This window comes from Heptranchias perlo, chromosome 42, assembly GCF_035084215.1.
Source record: "Heptranchias perlo isolate sHepPer1 chromosome 42, sHepPer1.hap1, whole genome shotgun sequence".
NCBI classification, from domain to species: Eukaryota; Metazoa; Chordata; class Chondrichthyes; order Hexanchiformes; family Hexanchidae; genus Heptranchias; species Heptranchias perlo.
The window spans coordinates 14835204-14858529 of NC_090366.1; the positions used below are offsets into that span (position 1 = coordinate 14835204).

The 23326-nt window shown below is 48.4% G+C and overlaps 1 protein-coding gene across 1 annotated transcript in view; it reads right to left on the reverse strand.

The window, feature by feature from the left end:
* Positions 1-22496, reverse strand: part of LOC137306255 (uncharacterized) — a 38236-nt gene extending 15740 nt beyond the window's left edge. The window contains exons 1-3 of the mRNA XM_067975409.1: positions 22320-22496; positions 4236-4346; positions 2068-2178 (exon numbers count right to left, since the gene is read on the reverse strand). Coding sequence (XP_067831510.1) covers positions 2068-2178; positions 4236-4346; positions 22320-22377 — 280 coding nt within the window. The 5' untranslated portion in view covers positions 22378-22496. The remainder of the gene's footprint in view (positions 1-2067; positions 2179-4235; positions 4347-22319) is intronic.
* Positions 22497-23326: the final 830 nt, after the last annotated feature.

Here is a 23326-nt window from a genome sequence, read left to right on the forward strand (position 1 = left end):
GTGTCAATATCCCACTCCTGTCTATACCCCCACTGATATCGACACACTGTACAGTGTCAATATCCCACTCCTGTCTATAACGCCACTGATATCTACACACTGTACAGTGTCAATATCCCACTCCTGTCTATATCCCCACTGATATCGACACACTGTACAGTGTCAATATCCCACTCCTGTCTATACCCCCACTGATATCGACACACTGTACAGTGTCAATATCCCACTCCTGTCTGTAACCCCACTGATATGTACACACTGTACAGTGTCAATATCCCACTCCTGTCCAGAACCCCACTGATATCTACACACTCGATAGTGTCAATATCACAGTCCTGTCTATTACCCCACTGATATCTACACACTGTACAGTGTCAATAACACAATCCTGCCTGTAATCCCACTGAAATCTACACCCTGTACAGTGTCAATATCCCACTCCTGTCTATAACCCCGCTGATATTTACACACTGCACAGTGTCAATATCCCACTCCTGTCTATAGCCCCAGTGATATCGACACACTGTACAGTGTCAATATCCCACTCCTGTCTGTAACCCCACTGATATGTACACACTGTACAGTGTCAATATCCCACTCCTGTCCAGAACCCCACTGATATCTACACACTCGATAGTGTCAATATCACAGTCCTGTCCATACCCCCACTGATATCTACACACTGTACAGTGTCAATAACACAATCCTGCCTATAATCCCACTGAAATCTACACCCTGTACAGTGTCAATATCCCACTCCTGTCTATAACCCCGCTGATATTTACACACTGCACAGTGTCAATATCCCACTCCTGTCTATAACCCCACTGATATCTACACACTGTACAGTGTCAATAACACAATCCTGCCTATAACCCCACTGATATCGACACACTGTACAGTGTCAATATCCCACTCCTGTCTATAATCCCACTGATATCTACAAACTGTACAGTGTCAATATCCCACTCCTGTCTATAGCCCCAGTGATATCGACACACTGTACAGTGTCAATATCCCACTCCTGTCTATAGCCCCACTGATATCGACACACTGTACAGTGTCAATATCCCACTCCTGTCTATAACCCCACTGATATCTACACACTGTACAGTGTCAATATCCCACTCCTGTCTATAACCCCACTGATATCTAAACACTGTACAGTGTCAATATCCCACTCCTGTCTATAACCCCACTGATATCGACACACTGCACAGTGTCAATATCCCACTCCTGTCTATACCCACACTGATATCTACACTCTGTACAGTGTCAATATCCCACTCCTGTCTATAACCCCACTGATATCTACACACTGCACAGTGTCAATATCCCACTCCTGTCTATACCCCCACTGATATCTACACACTGTACAGTGTCAATATCCCACTCCTGTCTATAACCCCACTGATATCTACACACTGCACAGTGTCAATATCCCACTCCTGTCTATAACCCCACTGATATCTACACACTGCACAGTGTCAATATCTCACTCCTGTCTATAACCCCACTGATATCTACACACTGCACAGTGTCAATATCCCACTCCTGTCTATAACCCCACTGATATCTACACACTGTACAGTGTCAATATCCCACTCCTGTCTATAACCCCACTGATATCTACACACTGCACAGTGTCAATATGCCACTCCTGTCTATATCCCCACTGATATCGACACACTGCACAGTGTCAATATCCCACTCCTGTCTATACCCCCACTGATATCTACACCCTGTACAGTGTCAATATCCCACTCCTGTCTATAACCCCACTGATATCTACACCCTGTACAGTGTCAATATCCCACTCCTGTCTATAACCCCACTGATATCTACACACTGTACAGTGTCAATATCCCACTCCTGTCTATAACCCCGCTGATATCTACACACTGCACAGTGTCAATATCCCACTCCTGTCTATAACCCCACTGATATCTACACCCCATGTGATAACAGGTGCACCATTACAAGGCAAGTATGACACTTCCTGCACTCTCCAGGGTCCCTCTGACACCGTGATGGGAAATAAAGTGAGAATGAAGGAGCTGAACTTACCCTCCAGGGAAGTGTTCGCATCCTCCAATGTGGCCGTGGTCTCGGACGGCCTGGGAATCGTCACTGTCTCGCTCGTATTCACAGAATGGCTCACTGGGACGGATGGTGTAACTGAAGATAGAGAGAAACAGTTCAGTAAAAACAAGTTAATCTTCACATCGGAACAGAGGAACAGGAGGAGGCCATTCTGCCCCTCGAGCCTGTTCCACCATTCAATTAGATCAAAGAATGAAAGTCAATATTGATTTCCCAAATAAAAGATGATATCAATCAGACCGAGGATTGTGAGACTGTGGAATGTATCGGAGTTAGTGACAGGGCAGAGACCACCTCAACATTGCAGGGTCGGTTAATCGGAAGGCAATGAGAGAGTCAGAACACTCCTACCTGTAACCCCACTGATATCTACACACTCAACAGTGTCAATATCCCACTCCTACCTGTAACCCCACTGATATCGACACACTCAACAGTGTCAATATCCCACTCCGACCTGTAACCCCACTGATATCTACACACTGTACAGTGTCAATATCACACTCCTGTCTATAACCCCACTGATATCTACACACTGTACAGTGTCAATATCCCACTCCTGTCTATACCCCCACTGATATCTACATGCTGTACAGTGTCAATATCACACTCCTCTCTATAACCCCACTGATATCGACACACTGTACAGTGTCAATATCCCACTCCTGTCTATACCCCCACTGATATCTACATGCTGCACAGTGTCAATATCCCACTCCTGTCTATAACCCCACTGATATCGACACACTGTACAGTGTCAATATCCCACTCCTGTCTATACCCCCACTGATATCTACATGCTGCACAGTGTCAATATCCCACTCCTGTCTATACCCCCACTGATATCTACACACTGTACAGTGTCAATATCCCACTCCTGTCAATAACCCCACTGATATCTACACACTGTACAGTGTCAATATCCCACTCCTGTCAATAACCCCACTGATATCTACACACTGTACAGTGTCAATATCACACTCCTCTCTATACCCCCACTGATATCTACACACTCGATAGTGTCAATATCACAGTCCTGTCTATTACCCCACTGATATCTACACACTCGATAGTGTCAATATCACAGTCCTGTCCATACCCCCACTGATATCTACAAACTGTACAGTGTCAATATCCCACTCCTGTCTATAACCCCACTGATATCGACACCCTGTACAGTGTCAATATCCCACTCCTGTCCATTACCCCACTGATATCGACACACTGTACAGTGTCAATATCCCACTCATGCCTATAACCCCACTGATATCGACACACTGTACAGTATCAATAACACAATCCTGCCTATAATCCCACTGAAATCTACACCCTGTACAGTGTCAATATCCCACTCCTGTCCATTACCCCACTGATATCGACACACTGTACAGTGTCAATATCCCACTCATGCCTATAATCCCACTGATATCTACACACTGTACAGTGTCAATATCCCACTCCTGTCTATAGCCCCAGTGATATCGACACACTGTACAGTGTCAATATCCCACTCCTGTCTATAACCCCACTGATATCGACACACTGTACAGTGTCAATATCCCACTCCTGTCTATAACCCCACTGATATCTACACACTGTACAGTGTCAATATCCCACTCCTGTCTATAACCCCACTGATATCGACACACTGTACCGTGTCAATATCCCACTCCTGTCTTTTGCCCCAGTGATATCGACACACTGCACAGTGTCAATATCCCACTCCTGTCTATAACCCCACTGATATCTACACCCTGTACAGTGTCAATATCCCACTCCTGCCTATAACCCCACTGATATCTACACACTGCACAGTGTCAATATCCCACTCCTGTCTATAACCCCACTGATATCTACACACTGCACAGTGTCAATATCCCACTCCTGTCTATAACCCCACTGATATCTACACACTGCACAGTGTCAATATCCCACTCCTGTCTATAACCCCACTGATATCTACACACTGCACAGTGTCAATATCCCACTCCTGTCTATAACCCCACTGATATCTACACCCCATGTGATAACAGGTGCACCATTACAAGGCAAGTATGACACTTCCTGCACTCTCCAGGGTCCCTCTGACACCGTGATGGGAAATAAAGTGAGAATGAAGGAGCTGAACTTACCCTCCAGGGAAGTGTTCGCATCCTCCAATGTGGCCGTGGTCTCGGACGGCCTGGGAATCGTCACTGTCTCGCTCGTATTCACAGAATGGCTCACTGGGACGGATGGTGTAACTGAAGATAGAGAGAAACAGTTCAGTAAAAACAAGTTAATCTTCACATCGGAACAGAGGAACAGGAGGAGGCCATTCTGCCCCTCGAGCCTGTTCCACCATTCAATTAGATCAAAGAATGAAAGTCAATATTGATTTCCCAAATAAAAGATGATATCAATCAGACCGAGGATTGTGAGACTGTGGAATGTATCGGAGTTAGTGACAGGGCAGAGACCACCTCAACATTGCAGGGTCGGTTAATCCGAAGGCAATGAGAGAGTCAGAACACTCCTACCTGTAGCCCCACTGATATCGACACACTCAACAGTGTCAATATCCCACACCTGTCTATAACCCCACTGATATCTACACACTGTATAGTGTCAATATCCCACTCCTGCCTGTAATCCCACTGATATCTACACACTGTACAGTGTCAATGAAGGGATATTGGCTCAGGGCTCTTGGGGATTGGATTCGGCTCGTGAGGAGGATGAACAGACTCTTTGGACATTGGTCTGTTTCTGCGTGTTAATTTCGATGCGAATTCTATTGAAGATGACGAGATATTCATTTCACTCCCACAGATTGGTGAAGGTGATTGAGCCCCCAAAACCCTCGTCCTCCTGAGATATCAGCTTCTGTTTGGTTCAGGCCCCTGCTCCGTGTACAGAGTTCCTCCAAAGATGCCACGCGACCCTCGACTACCTGTCCAGGGCGAAGAAGGACCTGCTGCTCTTGCAGGGCTGCAGGACCCCACACCCCAGCAGCTACCGGCAGTGGCCAACGCACGTGGATCCACGGGCAGTCGATCTGGTCGGGAGGCAACGATAGTCCTTCCTCGGGCCTGGAGATTCTGCTGCGTGGAAGTCAATTCGCCGCCACCAAGGTTACGGAGGTGGTGGGGGGTGTGGGGGGGCCGCCTGCTCGTAGCAGACATTCTGTACAAGAAAGCCCCGCTCCGACTGATCGATGTGCATGGCCCGACCCTCGGGGGCGAGTGGCTGGAGGTCTTCGAGCATCTCCCAATACTTCTGGTGGCCTCCAGGCCGATCGTTCTCCCCGCAGACTTCAACTGCATCATCGATGCGGCTGGACGATCCAGCAGGGGCAACGGATCACTGGACACCACGTCCAAACTCCTGACCGAGGCGCTGAAGGAGGCAAAGCTTCATGATGTCCTCAGCGAACCTGGAGCAGAGATCCACCTGGTCCAGACCGGACGGTCCATCCTTTCCAGGATAGACTTCCTTTTTGTGTCCCCAACGCTGAAGGTCAGATCCACCGATGTACAGCCAGTGTTCTTCTCTGACCATTGCCTCCCACTGGCCAATCGCAGGAGGACCAGAGGGCAGCCAGGGGGATCCAGAAGCTGAACGCGAGACTGTTGACCCAGGAGAACGTTGAGGAACTAAAGGGGGATTTTACAGGTTGGAGCTCCGTGAAACCCCTCTTCGACTCCATTGTGCACCGGTGGGAAGCGATCAAGGCCAACTTCAAGAGGCCCTTCATCCTCAAAGGTGTTCAGAAGGTGAGAGAGAGCCAGAGGGAAGTGTTGCAGCTCCAGAAAAGCATGCAGGATCTGCTCCAGCTGCATTTGATGAGGGTCGATGCCGGGGACCAAATCCAAGAGGTGAAGGGCCAGCAAGCCTCGCTGTTCACCTCCGAGGCCTCAAAGATCACCTTCCGGTCCAGAGTCCGCTCCGTGGAGCTGGGCGAGAAATGCTCGCACTCCTCCCAGAAGCTGCACAGAGAGACCTCCGTGGTCAGCAGCCTGAAGGAGGAAGACCGGTCGGTGACGTCCTCGCAGGCCGACATACTGAGGATCAGCAAATCCTTTCACGCCGGGCTGAACGACGCGAAGCCCACAGACACGTCCTTCCTGCCCTCTATCACGGAGGTCTTGGAGGACAGCGAGCGGGAGAGCACGGATCGGCCACTGACCTCGGACGAGCTGACAAAGGCCGTCCGGTCCTTCGAGAAGAGTAGAACTCCCGGAAGCGATGGTTTACCGGTGGAGTTGTACTCGGCTCTGTGGGGCTGGATAGGTCCAGACATGCTGGAAGTGTTTGCTTCTGGCAGGCAGCATGTCAGACTCCGTGAGGAAAGGCATCATCGCCCTCATCTACAAGTGGGAGGGGGAGAGGGAAGAAATCAGAAATTGGCGACCCATTTCCTTGCTAAATGTCGGCTACAAGATTCTGTCTAAGGTCATCGGCAAGTCTGCTCTGGAGCGGGTGATCCACCCAATCAGACCTGTACTGTACCCGGCAGGAAGATCTCTGATAGCTTTGTGCTGCTCAGGGTTATGATCGCCTATGGGCAGGACAGGGGGGTAAACACCTGCCTCATCAGCCTGGACCAGGAGACGACCTTCGATAGACTATCCCACTTGTACATGATGGACGTGCTCTCCAAAATGGGGTCTTGGGGAGGAAATCTGAGGTAAGAGTGAGGCCATGTTCTTTGGCAGGTGGGGGTCCCAGTCCTTTGTCCCCTTCACCGTCAGGTCCGACTACCTGAAGGTGCTGGGGATCTGGTTCGGGGGGTCGGGGGGCCCAGGCCTGCACCAAGAACTGGGAGGAGCGGATCGCCAAGGCCAAACGGGGGCTTCGTATGTGGGGGCGCTCCCTCACCATAACCGGCAGGAAGCTGGTGATAAGGTGTGAGGTATCCTCGGTGTTTGTCGACATCGTCAGGGTCCGGCCCATTCCCCACAACTCCGCCGTCACATTCACCAGAGCTATCTCCCACTTTGTCTGGAGGTCCAGGGTAGAACGCGTCCGCGGGGTCACCATGTACAAGCCCCCAGACAAAGGGGGGAAGAGCATCACCAATGCTGCCCTGATCCTGATGGCCACCTTTGTGCGTGGCTGCCTCAGGATGTGCGTAGAGCCCCAGTACGCAAACACCAAGGGTCACTATGTGCTGAGTTTCTACCTGTCCAGCACACGGAGAAGGCTGGGTCTGGTCACGCTGGCCGAGCAGGCACAGGACGTCCCGTCCAGATGGACCATTCACCCCCCCCCCCCAACCTGTCCATGTGGAGAAGCTCCTGAGGAGGATCTCCTTTGACCACAAGGCCGTCAGACAGTGGTCGACACGAAACGTTCTCAGCGTCCTGCAAGGAACGGAGAGGGTGGACTCGATCGTTCCTTCCCCGACCAGACGGTCGATGCCATTTGGCAGAACGTCTCGTGGCCAGGAGTGAATTCTTTGAAGAAGTAACAGAAAGAGTAGACAAGGGTAATGTAGTAGATGTAATATATTTAGATTTTCAAAAGGCCTTCGATAAGGTACCGCATCGTAGACTCACGTGGGGTCAGGGGTCAGGTAGCAGAATGGATAGCAAGTTGGCTACAAAACAGAAAACAGAGAGTGGGGGTTAAGGGTAGTTACTCAGACTGGGAAAAGGTGGGAAGTGGTGTTCCACAGGGATCGGTGCTGGGACCACTGTGGTTCCATTTATATAAATGGTTTGGACTCTGGAATCGGCAGTACAATTTCAAAACTTGTTGACGACACCAAATTGGGGGGTGTGGTTAATACCGAGGAGGTCGGTGACAAAACACAGAGTGAACTTGCAGAAAGGGTGTGTAATTGGCAAATGAATAAGATAGTCACCAATGAATTCAATAAGGAATTCATAGGAACAGGAGGAGGCCATTCAGCCCCTCGAGCCTGTTCTGCCATTCACTGAGATCATGGCTGATCTGTGACCTAACTCCATATACCCGCCTTAGCCCCATATCCCTTAATACCTTTGGTTAACAAAAATCTATCAATCTTAGATTTAAAATAACTATTGAGCTAGTATCAATTGCCGTTTACGGAAGAGAGTTCCAAACTTCTACCACCCTTTGTGTGTAGAAATGTTTCTTAACTTCACTCCTGAAAGGTCTGGCTCTAATTTTTAGACTGTGCCCCCTACTCCTAGAATCCCCAACCAGCGGAAATAGTTTCTCTCTATCCACCCTATCTGTTCCCCTCAATATCTTGAAAACCTCAATCAAATCACCCCTTAATCTTCCAAATTCCAGGGAATACAATCCTAGTTTGTGTAATCTCTCCTCGTAACTTAACCCTTGAAGTCCGGGTATCATTCTAGTAAACCTACGCTGCACTCCCTCCAAGGCCAATATGTCCTTCCGAAGGTGCGGTGCCCAGAACTGCTCACAGTACTCCAGGTGCGGTCTAACCAGGGTTCTGTATAGCTGCAGCATAACTTCTGCCCTCTTGCATTCTAGTCCTCTCGATATAAAACCAGCATTCCATTAGCCTTTTTGATTACTTTCTGTACCCGTCCATGACATTTTAATGATCCATGTACATGGACCCCTGAGTCTCTTAGAACCCCCACTGTTTCAAGCTTTTTCTCTGATCTATCCTTTTTTGGTCCAAAGTGGATGACCTCACACTTGCCGACAGTGAAATCCATTTGCCACAGTTTTGCCCATTCATTTAATCTATTAATAGATGGCGGAGTCCAGCACGTGAGAGCAAAAGACAAGGCTGAAGCGTTTGCAGCCATCTTCAGCCAGGCCCCACGTAAAGGCCAGAGTCAGTTGGGAATCCGAGACAGACTAAAAGTCCCTCTGCTGTGTTGCGTTGCGGGATTTGTTGTATGGCATTACATGACGTAGTGAAATAATCACCTCTGACAGCGATAGTTACAAGTCAGGACCGTCATCACTGGTGGTGGACGATAAGTAGACCTCTGAGACTGAGTTATTAGCGGGGACCGGAACGTGGTACACCAATAACATTTAATACATTATGGGCGGAAGGCGGAGGCCCAGACTGGGGTCCGCCAGGATCAGTGAGTCGGCTCTATGCTGACGACCAAAAGGGCTTGATCGATAAAATGACGAGAGACGGGTGGGATCCACTAGGAAAACCAATAACACAACGGGAGTGGAGGGAAAAGCAGAAACAAAAGAAAACTAAGAAAGCAGGAGTGATTTTAATGCATCAGTTAGTAACGTTAACAAAAAGGGTTAAGACACAAACCAGTAAGATGGAAGAACAGGAAATAAGAAGAGCAGAATTAGAGACTCTAGTAGAAAGGATGGAATTGACAGGCAAGCGAAGAGTCAATGACGGGAGGCGGCCCATGTAAGAGGAGGCTCAGATAACCGAGTCTACATCGAGTCTAAGTAGCAGCATTATTAGGGGGCCAACCGTGTGAAATGTTAATTGACACAGTATCCTTGACTGATTTGCCCCTTCTGACAACCAAGGAATATATACATATATAGTAGGATTAGGGGGTATAAAAATTAAGGCTAATAAAAGTGAAGTACAAGTTTTAGAGATAACGGGAAAACTCTTCCCCGCCCAATTTTATGTGTGTCCAAATAACGAAGGTACCATATTAGGAACAGACCCGCTAAAAGAATTTAATATATTGGTGGACTCCGCGCAAAATAAAATTGTTTGGTCCAAAGGAGATGGGTCCAAGGTCAGTATAGATAAACCATGCACCAATTTGGCTAGGGTAGGGAGTGCAGCGTCTTTGAGCAGGGATTGGGAACTAGGACGAAAACCATACGGGAACATATGCAAAAATTATGAGAGGGGCTTGGGCTAAGACAAAACTGGTCACCGGACGGGTAAAGACGGAGCCAATCAGGGTTCCAGGTCCGGAACACAAGCCCCCATAAGCAATACCCTATTAAACCAGAAGCACAGGAAGTGGTACAAGAGATAGAATCATTGAATCATAGAAGTTTACAACATGGAAACAGGCCCTTCGGCCCAACATGTCCATGTCGCCCAGTTTATACCACTAAGCTAGTCCCAATTGCCTGCACTTGGCCCATATCCCTCTATACCCATCTTACCCATGTAACTGTCCAAATGCTTTTTAAAAGACAAAATTGTACCCGCCTCTACTACTGCCTCTGGCAGCTCGTTCCAGACACTCACCACCCTTTGAGTGAAAAAATTGCCCCTCTGGACCCTTTTGTATCTCTCCCCTCTCACCTTAAATCTATGTCCCCTCGTTATAGACTCCCCTACCTTTGGGAAAAGATTTTGACTGTCTACCTTATCTATGCCCCTCATTATTTTATAAACTTCTATAAGATCACCCCTTAACCTCCTACTCTCCAGGGAAAAAAGTCTCAGTCTATCCAACCTCTCCCTATAAGTCAAACCATCAAGTCCCGGTAGCATCCTAGTAAATCTTTTCTGCACTCTTTCCAGTTTAATAATATCCTTTCTATAATAGGGTGACCAGAACTGTACACAGTATTCCAAGTGTGGCTTAACTAATGTCTTGTACAACTTCAACAAGACATCCCAACTCCTGTATTCAATGTTCTGACCAATGAAACCAAGCATGCTGAATGCCTTCTTCACCACCCTATCCACCTGTGACTCCACTTTCAAGGAGCTATGAACCTGTACTCCTAGATCTCTTTGTTCTATAACTCTCCCCAACGCCCTACCATTAACGGAGTAGGTCCTGGCCCGATTCGATCTACCAAAATGCATCACCTCACATTTATCCAAATTAAACTCCATCTGCCATTCATCGGCCCACTGGCCCAATTTATCAAGATGCCCCGACCGGTCTCAGTACGAGGAATCAGGGAGGTTTTAGGTCTCTTTAATTGTAGTAGGAATTTTATGCCGAACTTTGCAGCTGTAGCGGAACCCATCGAGAAAATTGGTGAAAGGGGGATGTCCCGGGTGATACCCCGGGAGAGTGGGGACTAGAACAGGAGCAGGCATACGGGAGTTTAAAACAAGCGCTGATATCAGCCCCTGGCCTCGGTTTACCCGACATGAGGAAACCATTCCACGTTCATGGTGAGAATGAAGGGGAGTTCTACGCCGCCGTGATAACCCAACAACATGGGGACAGGCGACGGGCGGTAGCAAATTACTCCACTAAACAGTCATCGGTAGCCGCTGGATTATCACGATGTGCAGCAGCACTGGACTGCGCAGCGTGGGCGGTAAAGGTTAGCGAGCCCACAGTAACGACCGGGGACATTATCCTCCATACCAGACACACAATAGGAGAAATGTTCAATAATGAAAAGCTCCGGTCAGGATCTAACATGTGGAGGGCACCTTGGGAAACGGTCCTAATACCTAAGGACGAATCAGTGGGAATTGTTAGGGATACGGGGGAGAATCCCGCTGAAGGGATCCTGGGATCAGGGGATCCCCACGTATGTGCAGAAGTAGATGAGGAAGTAGACGGAGACCCACAGCTTACCCTATATGTGGACGGCTCCAGAAAATATGTTGACAGGTCTCCCCTAACTGGGTGGGCAGTCGTAAATGAAAAATTAGAAACAGTATTGTCCGGCAGATCGGACGGGGCATTATCAGCCCAAGTGACAGAATTAGTAGCACTCACTGAGGCCCTGACCCTGGCATAAGGAAAAACAGTAAATATTTACACAGATAGTAGATTTGCGTTTGGGGTGGTCCACGATTATATGATAGCTTGGGGAAGAAGGGGATAGGAGATCTCATCAGGCATCAACAGCGAATAGGGGCCCTCTTGGAAGCCGCAAAAGCACCAAAGCAGGCAGCAGTAGTAAAAATTAAAGCCCATCAGAAGGTAGAAACCCGCCAACAGGAGGGCAGTCGGGCCGCGGATTTGGCAGCGCAGCGGGCATTAGAACAGGAACTACCGGTAGCAAGTACACAGGTAGACCAGATAGACATCGGAAGGTTGCACTGGGATACCACGCCGGGAGAAAAGCAGGAATGGTATCGGGTAGGAGGTAGAGCGGATGATCGGGGGGTTTGGCGAAAGAACGGGAAGGTAATAGCCCTTGCTTGTATTCGACAGATGCTCTTGGAGTTACACCACGTATAGATACAAAGGGGATGGGGGGGTGGGAACACTGGACCCAACTGAAGGTCTACAAGGACTAAGATGCATCTTTGTATATTTAACAGGTGATACCTGCAATCAATCTCGATAACCCTTTGGAAAGTTGTTACTACGTCTTTAAAATGTATTTGACTACAGTATTGTTTTGTGGAATATGTGTGGCATTGGCCAGCCGGCAGGGGAAAAGCGAGAGTCACATGTTAATCCTTTTTGTATCTGAGTTATGTGTGTGTAAGGGACAAGGGAGAAAGTGCGTGTTGGGTATTTAGCCAAATCCCAATCCACTCCAATGGGGGAATCCCCCTCAGACCAATCCCATTGAACGTAATTCAAACGGCTGAATGGTTAGTCAGTAGAAACAATCCGAGCAGTAGTACTGATGGTAATGACACCAGAGCAGAAAACGGGAGGAACAAAGAGCACAGTTCAGGAGTGCAGGATATCCCTTAAACATGTTTGAAGGATGGTACAAACCCGTGCATAACATTAGCGAAAAGCCACCGTACCTCATCCTCACAAACACAACTGGGGGAGGAAGACCCGATGGGGCGAGATGTTGGATATGGAATGTAAGCGGAGGGGAAGAGAGGAATCTGGAAGCAGGAAACAGTAGATGTAAACATAATTGGACAACACTCAAACAAGGTTCACCCTTAGAAGTTTGGCGGTTTAACACAACTGGTTTAACAAACCTCACTCGTGGGGGGAAATGGAACGGAATCACAGGGAGCAACGGTGAGTCCGGCTTTTCCACATTCGCAACGAATATGAACCTAACTGCCTATAATGGGACTTATTTTATTTGTGGACATAAGGCATACCCCTGGATTCCACGAAATTGGACTGGGTCCTGCTATTTGGGATATCTGGTGTCATCCATCATTCACTTGCCCTCCCGAGCAGATCATCACCATTATCGATCCAAAAGGGCAATTACAGGAACAGAGCGGTTCTTCGCGATTTAATTCCCCGGGTATGGGACGGCTCGGGCAATAAAGGAAATTCGACTCGGAGCATCGCGATTAGAGAAAGTAGCTCATGACACAGCTGAAGCCCTGTCTGAAATCAGTACAGAAATGGTGGCTATGAGAACAATAGCTCTCCAGAATAGGATGGCCCTTGATTATCTCCGAGCTAAAGAAGGTGGCTCGTGCGCAATGATAGGCGCTGAGTGCTGCACCTACATACCGGTTACTCAGAGAATAGAACCAATTTGGCCGAACATATACAAAGGGAGGTAAAGAAATTACACCAAACCTCAGGGGAAGGTTGGTTGGACTGGCTCTTGGGAGGATCTTGGGGATCGTATTTGATGCCTGGGTTTATAATTGCCGTTGTACTGATGACAATGTGTTGTGTTATGATAACAATTTTGAAAGTATGTTGTAAATTGGCACTCGCTGGCATTCCAGTAGCATCTGGAGTTGCAATAAAACCCCTGCTATCAACGACAGACCAACTACAAGCAACGGGAGACGGCGACCAGGGCGACGAGTCTCACATGTAAAGAGTCACATGATGATCAACGAAGGACGAGCTCAGGACAATTGACAACACAGGGTGACTCCCCGGTGGAGGGCCAGAAACGGCAGTGGAAGTTGATCCCAGGGCAAAATCTAAATTTGTAACGGGACCAGCAGGAGGGACTGATGGTTTGGGATTTGAACCAGCTGAGTGTTGCAGTCAAGCGACACAGCATGACAACCTCGTTTCAGTTGAGACAAAAGTGATTACGCACACGGAGACGAGGTTAAAATTTGCAGAACAATCGGGTTACGGAGTAGCAACTGTCCCGCGGGTGTACGCAGGGTATATTTGATTAACCTTTGAGCCATGTCCAATCACTGACTCAGACTGGCCGAAGCCACGATACAGCAAAAATGGACCCTACTGTCCAGATAACTGGATAAAAGACAGAACTAAAAGAAGGGGTTTAGCTAACGATGGAAAGTTATAATTAGGTTGTTTTTGAATGTTGCCACGGAGCTGGATTGGCTAAGGAATAAGTAATGTAGTAACTGCTATCGGTGTGCTCCAGTCTTGCACTGTATATAAGCTTGTGAATTTTGTTGATCGGGGAGAAGGTGCTCGCACAGACCACGGGGGGTCAGAGACCCTTCTCCCAGAGCTCTGTTTTAATAAACTGCACCTTTTACTTTACCACAGATTAGATGTGAATTTATTTTCACCCAACAGACCACTGAGTCTCTGAGAACCTCCACTGTTGCAAGCTTTTTCTCTGATCTATCCTTTTTTGGTCCAAAGTGGATGACCTCACACTTGCCTACAGTGAAATCCATTTGCCACAGTTTTGCCCATTCATTTAATCTATTAATAGATGGCGGAGTCCAGCACGTGAGTGCAAAAGACAAGGCTGAAGCGTTTGCAACCATCTTCAGCCAGAAGTGCCGAGTGGATGATCCATCTCGGCCTCCTCCCGATATCCCCACCATCACAGAAGCCAGTCTTCAGCCAATTCGATTCACTCCACGTGATATCAAGAAACGGCTGAGTGCACTGGATACAGCAAAGGCTATGGGCCCCGACAACATCCCGGCTGTACTCCTGAAGACTTGTGCTCCAGAACTAGCTGCGCCTCTAGCCAAACTGTTCCAGTACAGCTACAACACTGGCATCTACCCGACAATGTGGAAAATTGCCCAGGTATGTCCTGTCCACAAAAAGCAGGACAAATCCAATCCGGCCAATTACCGCCCCATCAGTCTACTCTCAATCATCAGCAAAGTGATGGAAGGTGTCGTCGACAGTGATATCAAGCAACACTTACTCACCAATAACCTGCTCACCGATGCTCAGTTTGGGTTCCGCCAGGACCACTCGGCTCCAGACCTCATTACAGCCTTGGTCCAAACATGGACAAAAGAGCTGAAGTCCAGAGGTGAGGTGAGAGTGACTGCCCTTGACATCAAGGCAGCATTTGACCGAGTGTGGCACCAAGGAGCCCGAGTAAAATTGAAGTCCATGGGAATCAGGGGAAAAACTCTCCAGTGGCTGGAGTCATACCTAGCACAAAGGAAGATGATAGTGGTTGTTGGAGGCCAATCATCTCAGCCCCAGGACATTGCTGCAGGGGTTCCTCAGGGCAGTGTCCTAGGCACAACCATCTTCAGCTGCTTCATCAATGACCTTCCCTCCATCATAAGGTCAGAAATGGGGATGTTCGCTGATGATTGCACAGTGTTCAGTTCCATTCGCAACCCCTCAAATAATGAAGCAGTCCGAGCCCGCATGCAGCAAGACCTGGACAACATCCAGGCTTGGGCTCATAAGTGGCAAGTAACATTCACGCCAGATAAGTGCCAGGCAATGACCATCTCCAACAAGAGAGAGTCTAAGCACCTCCCCTTGACATTCAACGGCATTACCATCACCGAATCCCCCACCATCAACATCCTGGGGGTCACCATTGGCCAGAAACTTAACTGGACCAGCCATATAAATACTGTGGCTACAAGAGCAGGTCGGAGGCTGGGTATTCTGCGGCGAGTGACTCACCTCCTGACTCCCCAAAGCCTTTCCACCATCTACAAGGCACAAGTCAGGAGTGTGATGGAATACTCTCCACTTGCCTGGATGAGTGCAGCTCCAACAACACTCAAGAAGCTTGACACCATCCAGGACAAAGCAGCCCGCTTGATTGGCACCCCATCCACCACCCTAAACATTCACTTCCTTCACCACCGGCGCACTGTGGCTGCAGTGTGTACCATCCACAGGATGCACTGCAGCAACTCGCCAAGGCTTCTTCGACAGCACCTCCCAAACCCGCGACCTCTACCACCTCAAAGGACAAGAGCAGCAGGCACATGGGAACAACACCACCTGCACGTTCCCCTCCAAGTCACACACCATCCCGACTTGGAAATATATCGGCCGTTCCTTCATCGTCGCTGGGTCAAAATCCTGGAACTCCCTTCCTAACAGCACTGTGGGAGAACCGTCACCACACGGACTGCAGCAGTTCAAGAAGGCGGCTCACCACCACCTTCTCAAGGGGCAATTAGGGATGGGCAATAAATGCCGGCCTCGCCAGCGATGCCCACATCCCATGATCGAATATAAAAAAAAAATATCTCTCTGCTCTGCATAATTCAGGAGAAACTTCTTTACCCAGAGAGTGGTGAGAATGTGGAACTCGCTCCCACAAGGAGTAGTTGAGGTGAATAGTGTAGATGGATTTAAGGGGAAGCTGGATAAACACATGAGGGAGAAAGGAATAGAAGGATATGGTGATAGGGTGAGATGAAGTAGGGAGGGAGGAGGCTCGTGTGGAGCATAAACACCGGGATAGACCAGTTGGGCCGAATGGCCTGTTACTATGCTCGACATTCCATGTAATTCTTTGCGATGTAAGATAACGTGTATTGCATCTGTGTTGAGAGCAGTGAACACACCCTTATCATCCAACGCAGGCGGCTGGTTAATGTTTTACTGAGTGAGGCAGATGGTCTGATAACTGGACATAGAGGTAACCACAAGTTATCATTGTTGGGCAAAGGAAGGAGGGGGAAGGAAGGGGGTCAGGGGGAGGACAGGGGAGGGAGGGGGGAGAGATTGGGGAGTGAGGGGAGGGGGAGGAAGGGGGAGAGATGGATTGGGGGGTGTGGGGAAGGAGAAAGGGGGAGGCAGGGGAAGGAGCAAGAGGGAAGGAAGGGGGGGAGGAAAGGGGGGAGGGATTGGGGAGGGAGGGGGGTAGCTAGGGTCACACTGGGAGACTTGCGACTGACCAATACATGGGATTGGAGTCTTGGGGGCAAAGGTCATGGACTCTGTCCTGTCCCTGTATGTGTTTATTTGGTGAATATTTTAGTCAAAGTCCTGTCGTTAAACGAGAACTAGTTTAGCCAGACTTTCTGCTGAACTCAGATCTCAGTCTCCAGGCTCTTAACTTTAATCCACAAGACCATTCGAGATAGGAGCAGGAGTAGGCCATTCGGCCCTTCGAGCCTGGTCCGCCATTTAATGAGATCATGGCTGATCTGATTTTTACCTCAACTCCACTTTCCCGCCTTTTCCCCATATCCTTTGACTCCCTCGCTGATCAAAGATTTGTCCAACTCAGCCTTGAGTGTATTCAATGACTCAGCCTCCACAGCTTTTTGGGGTGAAGAATTCCAAAGATTCACGACCCTCTGGGAGAAGAAATTCCTCCTCATTTCCGTCTTAAACGGGCGACCCCTTATTCTGAGACTATGCCCCCTAGTTTTAGATTCCCCCATGAGGGGTAACATCCTCTCTGCATCTACCCTATCGAGTCCCCTCAGAATCTTGTATGTTTCAATAAGATCTCCTCTCATTCTTCTAAACTCCAATGAGTATAGACCCAACCTGTTCAATCTTTCCTCATAAGGCAACCCTTCCATACCCGGAATCAACCTAGTGAACCTTCTCTGAACTGCCTCCAATGCAAGTATGTCCTTCCTTAAATAAGGGCATCAGAACTGTACGCAGTACTCCAGGTGTGGTCTCACCAGCACCCTGTACAGTTGTAGCATGACTTCCCTGCTTTTATACTCCATCCCCCTAGAAATAAAGGCCAATATTCCGTTTGCCTTCCGGATTACCTGCTGCACCTGTATGTTGACTTTTTGTGTTTCATGTACGAGGACACCCAGATCCCTCTGTACTGCAGCATTTTGTAGTATTTCTCCATTCAAATAATATTTTGCTTTTTTATTTTTCCTCCCAAAGTGGATGACTTCACATTTTCCCACATTATATTCCATCTGCCAAATTTTTGCCCATTCGCTTAACCTGTCAATATCCCTTTGCAGACACTTTGTGTCCTCATTGCAACTTGCTTTTCCACCTATCTTTGTATCATCAGCAAATTTTGCCACAAGACACTCTGTTCCTTCATCCAAGTCATTGATATATATTGTAAATAGTTGAGGCCCCAGCACTGATCCCTGCGGCACCCCACTAGTTACAGATTGACATTTTGAAAATGACCTTTTTATCCCGACTCTTTGTTTTCTGTTAGTTAGCCAATCCTCTATCCATGCCAGTATATTACCCCCAACACCATGAGCTCTTATCTTGTGCAGTAATCTTTTATGTGGCACCTTATCGAATGCCTTTTGGAAATCCAAATATACTGCATCCATTGGTTCCCCTTTATCCACCCTGCCTGTTACTTCCTCAAAGAACTCTAATAAATTTGTCAGACATGATTTTCCCTTCATAAAACCATGTTGACTCTCCTTGATTGTATTATGAGTCTCCAAATGTCCTGCTACTACTTCCTTAATAATGGATTCTAGCATTTTCCCAGTGACAGATGTTAGGCTAACTGGTCTATAGTTACCTGCTTTCTGTCTCACTCCCTTCTTGAATAGGGGTGTTACGTTTGCAGTTTTCCAATCCGCTGGGACCTTTCCAGAATCGAGTGAATTCTGGAAGATTACAACCAATGCATCCACTATCTCTGTAGCCACTTCCTTTAAGACCCTCGGATGCAAGCCATCAGGTCCAGGGGACTTGTCAGCCTTTAGACCCATTAGTTTACCTAGTACTTTTTCTCTAGTGATAGTGATTGTTTTTAGTTCCTCCCTCCCCTTTGCCCCTTGATTTTCTACTATTATTGGTATATTATTGGTGTCTTCTACTGTGAAGACAGATACAAATTATCTGTTCAGTTCCTCTGCCATTTCCTTGTTTTCCATTATTATTTCCCCAGTCTCATCCTCTAAGGGACCAATGTTTACTTTAGCTACCCTCTTCCTTTTTATATACTTGGAGAAGCTTTTACTGTCAGTTTTTATATTTCTTGCTAGTTTACTCTCATAATTTATTTTCTCCCTCTTTATTATTCTTTTAGTCATCCTTTGGTGGTTTTTAAAGTTTTCCCAATCTTCGGGCTTACCAGTAATCTTTGCCATGTTGTATGCTTTTTCTTTTAACCTGATACCATCCTTGACTTCCTTAGTTAGCCATGGTTGGTTCACCCTTTTTGTGGAGTCTTTCCTCCTCACAGTGATATATTTTTGTTGCGAGTCATAAAATATCTTTTTAAATGTTTGCCAGTGTTTATCCACCATCATCCCATCTAATCTGTTTACCCAGTCCACTTTAGCCAATTCCGCCCTCATTCCTTTATAATTGCCCTTATTTAAGTTTAATACAGTAGTTTCAGACCCAAGATCCTCGCTCTCAAACTGGATGTGAAATTCTATCATGTTATGATCACTGCTTCCCAAGGGACCCTTTACTTTGAGATCATTAATTAATCCTGTTTCGTTACCCATTACCAGATCCAAAATGGCCTGTTCCCTGGTTGGTTCCCTGACGGATTGGTCGAAGAAACAGTCCCTAATACACTCGATGAACTCCTCCTCAGGGCTATTTTTGCCAATTTGATTTGTCCAATCTATGTGAAAGTTAAAATCGCCCATGATTATTGCATTACCTTTTTTACAAGCCCCCCTTATGTCCTGATTAATATTTTGCCCTACAGTGTAGCTACTGTTAGGGGGCCGAAATACTACTCCCACCAGTGATTTCTTTCCCTTGCTATTTCTTACCTCCACCCAAATTGATTCGACATTTTGATCTTCTGAGCCGAGATCATTTCTCACTATTATACCAATTTCATCCTTTATTAACAGAGCTACCCCACCACCTTTACCTTTTTTCCTATCCTTCCGAAATGTTAAATAACCCTGAATATTTAGCTCCCAACCTTGGTCACCTTGCAACCACGTCTCTGTAATGGCCTCGAGATCAGACCCATCTGTTTCTATTTGTGCCGTCAATTCATCTATCGTATTACGAATGCTGCACGCATTCAGATAAAGAACCTTTAATTTTGTCTTTTCACCATTCTTTCCTACCCCGGCCCCATTTGCTGGTGCACTCTTATGTTTGTACGCTCTGTCCCTTCCTGACACAGTGTTTATCATTACCCCATCACTTTCCTGGACTACTTCCTTGTCTTTTCTCTTTATCAATCTAAACTTCCCCCACCTTTTTTTTCATTCATTCATGGGATGTGGGCGTCGCTGGCAAGGCCGGCATTTATTGCCCATCCCTAATTGCCCCTTGAGAAGGTGGTGGTGAGCCGCCTTCTTGAACCGCTGCAGTCCGTGTGGTGACGGTTCTCCCACAGTGCTGTTAGGAAGGGAGTTCCAGGATTTTGACCCAGCGACGATGAAGGAACGGCCGATATATTTCCAAGTCGGGATGGTGTGTGACTTGGAGGGGAACGTGCAGGTGGTGTTGTTCCCATGTGCCTGCTGCTCTTGTCCTTCTAGGTGGTCGAGATCGCGGGTTTGGGAGGTGCTGTCGAAGAGCCCTCACCCCCCCCCTATTTCGTTTAAAGCCTTCTCAACTGCCCTAGTTATTCGGTTTGCCAGAACGCTGGTCCCAGCATGGTTCAGGTGAAGCCCATCCCAACGGAACAGCTCCCTCTTGCCCCAGTACTGGTACCAGTGCCCCATGAATCAAAACCCACTTCTCCCACACCAATCTTTGAGCCACGCATTCATCTCTCTGATCTGATTTACCCTGTGCCAATTTGCTCGTGGCTCAGGTAATAATCCGGAGAATATCACCTTTGTGGTTCTGCTTTTTAATTTAGTCCCTAGCCGCTCAAACTCCCTCAGCAGAACCTTTTTCTTAGTCCTACCTATGTCGTTGGTACCTACGTGGACCACGACAACTGGATCCTCCCCCTCCCACTCCAAGTTCCTCTCCAGCCCTGAGGAGATGTCCTTAACCCTGGCACCGGGTCGGCAACACAGCCTTCGGGACTCTCGCTCTTGGCTGCAGAGAAGATACAGTGCCTGGGATTTTAGCAATGACTTTCCAGGAATGCAATTCAACATTCCTGCTACCTTGTAAAGCATTCCCACATCACACACAAGGTAGTTAGCTACAGAGTAAAGCTCCCTCTACACTGTCCCATCAAACACTCCCAGGGCAGGTACAGGGTTAGATACAGAGTAAAGCTCCCTCTACACTGTCCCATCAAACACTCCCCAGGGCAGGTACAGGGTTAGATACAGAGTAAAGCTCCCTCTACACTGTCCCATCAAACACTCCCAGGGCAGGTACAGGGTTAGATACAGAGTAAAGCTCCCTCTACACTGTCCCATCAAACACTCCCAGGGTCAGGTACAGGGTTAGATACAAAGTAAAGCTCCCTCGACACTGTCCCATCAAACACTCCCAGGGCAGGTACAGGGTTAGATACAGAGTAAAGCTCCCTCGACACTGTCCCATCAAACACTCTCGGGGCAGGTACAGGGGGTTAGATACAGAGTAAAGCTCCCTCTACAATGTCCCATCAAACACTCCCAGGGCAGGTACAGGGTTAGATACAGAGTAAAGCTCCCTCCACACTGTCCCATCAAACACTCCCAGGGCAGGTACAGGGTTAGATACAGAGTAAAGCTCCCTCCACACTGTCCCATCAAACACTCCAAGGGCAGGTACAGGGTTAGATACAGAGTAAAGCTCCCTCTACACTGTCCCATCAAACACTCCCAGGGTCAGGTACAGGGTTAGATACAGAGTAAAGCTCCCTCTGCACTGTCCCATCAAACACTCCCAGGGCAGATACAGGGTTAGATACAGAGTAAAGCTCCCTCTACACTGTCCCATCAAACACTCCCAGGGTCAGGTACAGGGTTAGATACAGAGTAAAGCTCCCTCTACACTGTCCCATCAAACACTCCCAGGGCAGGTACAGGGTTAGATACAGAGTAAAGCTCCCTCTACACTGTCCCATCAAACACTCCCAGGGCAGGTACAGCACGGGTTAGATACAGAGTAAAGCTCCCTCTACACTGTCCCATCAAACACTCCCAGGGCAGGTACAGCACGGGTTAGATACAGAGTAAAGCCCCCTGTTTGATATGGGGGGGGGAGGGTTATAATTCCCCCTCATTGTGCTTAGTGATGTCCTAAATTCAAAAGCGAAACCTCTTTGCCGAGTCACTGCGACATGTCAATCGGTCCAAACCATTTTCAGGAAGTTTGAAAAATTGCTGCCAGGAATTCTAAATTGAACTTTCAAAACATCGACACCATTTTCTTAAGAGAAACCGCTCGCTGCAAATGTGACAACGAGGAGCCTGATCATCACGAAACTTGAGGGAAAAATCTTACCAGCGGCGAGGAACAGGACACAGGTGAAGGCCCACGGCGAACACATGGATTCTGGCATCGTCTCAGGCTCCGAACAGGTCTCACTCCCTCTCGTTGAGTGCAGTAGATCCTTCAAGTGACGGGCTGGACAGAGCGGGGGTGTGGGGTGGGTGTGTCTGCATGAGTGTGCGCGGGTGTGCGCGAGTGTGTGCGAGTGTGCGCATGGTTTCGATCCATCTCCCATATCAGATGTGACAGAAGCGTTTCCAGTGAAGGGTGTAACTCTTACATCACAGTCCCAAGAACAACTTTGGCCCAGTAATTCTTACTCCCGCTATCACATCTCTCCAGCCTTTGTTAAAAAATACTCAGTGGGTCTCTCTCTCACCTCCCAGTCAGGAGGTCGTGGGTTCGAGCTCCCGAACTCCAGAGGCTTGAGCCCCATAATCCAGGCCGACACTCCCGGCGTCAGTACTGAGGGAGTGCTGCACTGTCGGAGGGTCAGTACTGAGGGAGCGCCGCACTGTCGGAGGGTCGGGACTGAGGGAGCGCCGCACTGTCGGAGGGTCAGTACTGAGGGAGCGCCGCACTGTCGGAGGGTCAGTACTGAGGGAGCGCCGCACTGTCGGAGGGTCAGTACTGAGGGAGCGCCGCACTGTCGGAGGGTCAGTACTGAGGGAGCGCCGCACTGTCGGAGGGTCAGTACTGAGGGAGCGCCGCACTGTCGGAGGGTCAGTACTGAGGGAGCGCCGCACTGTCGGAGGGTCAGTACTGAGGGAGCGCCGCACTGTCGGAGGGTCAGTACTGAGGGAGCGCCGCACTGTCGGAGGGTCAGTACTGAGGGAGCGCCGCACTGTCGGAGGGTCAGTACTGAGGGAGCGCCGCACTGTCGGAGGGTCAGTACTGAGGGAGTGCTGCACTGTCAGAGGTGCCGTCCTTCGGATGAGACATTAAACCGAGGCCCCGTCTGCCCCTCTCAGGTGGGGGGTGAAAGATCCCACAGCTACTATTTTGAAGAAGAGCAGGGG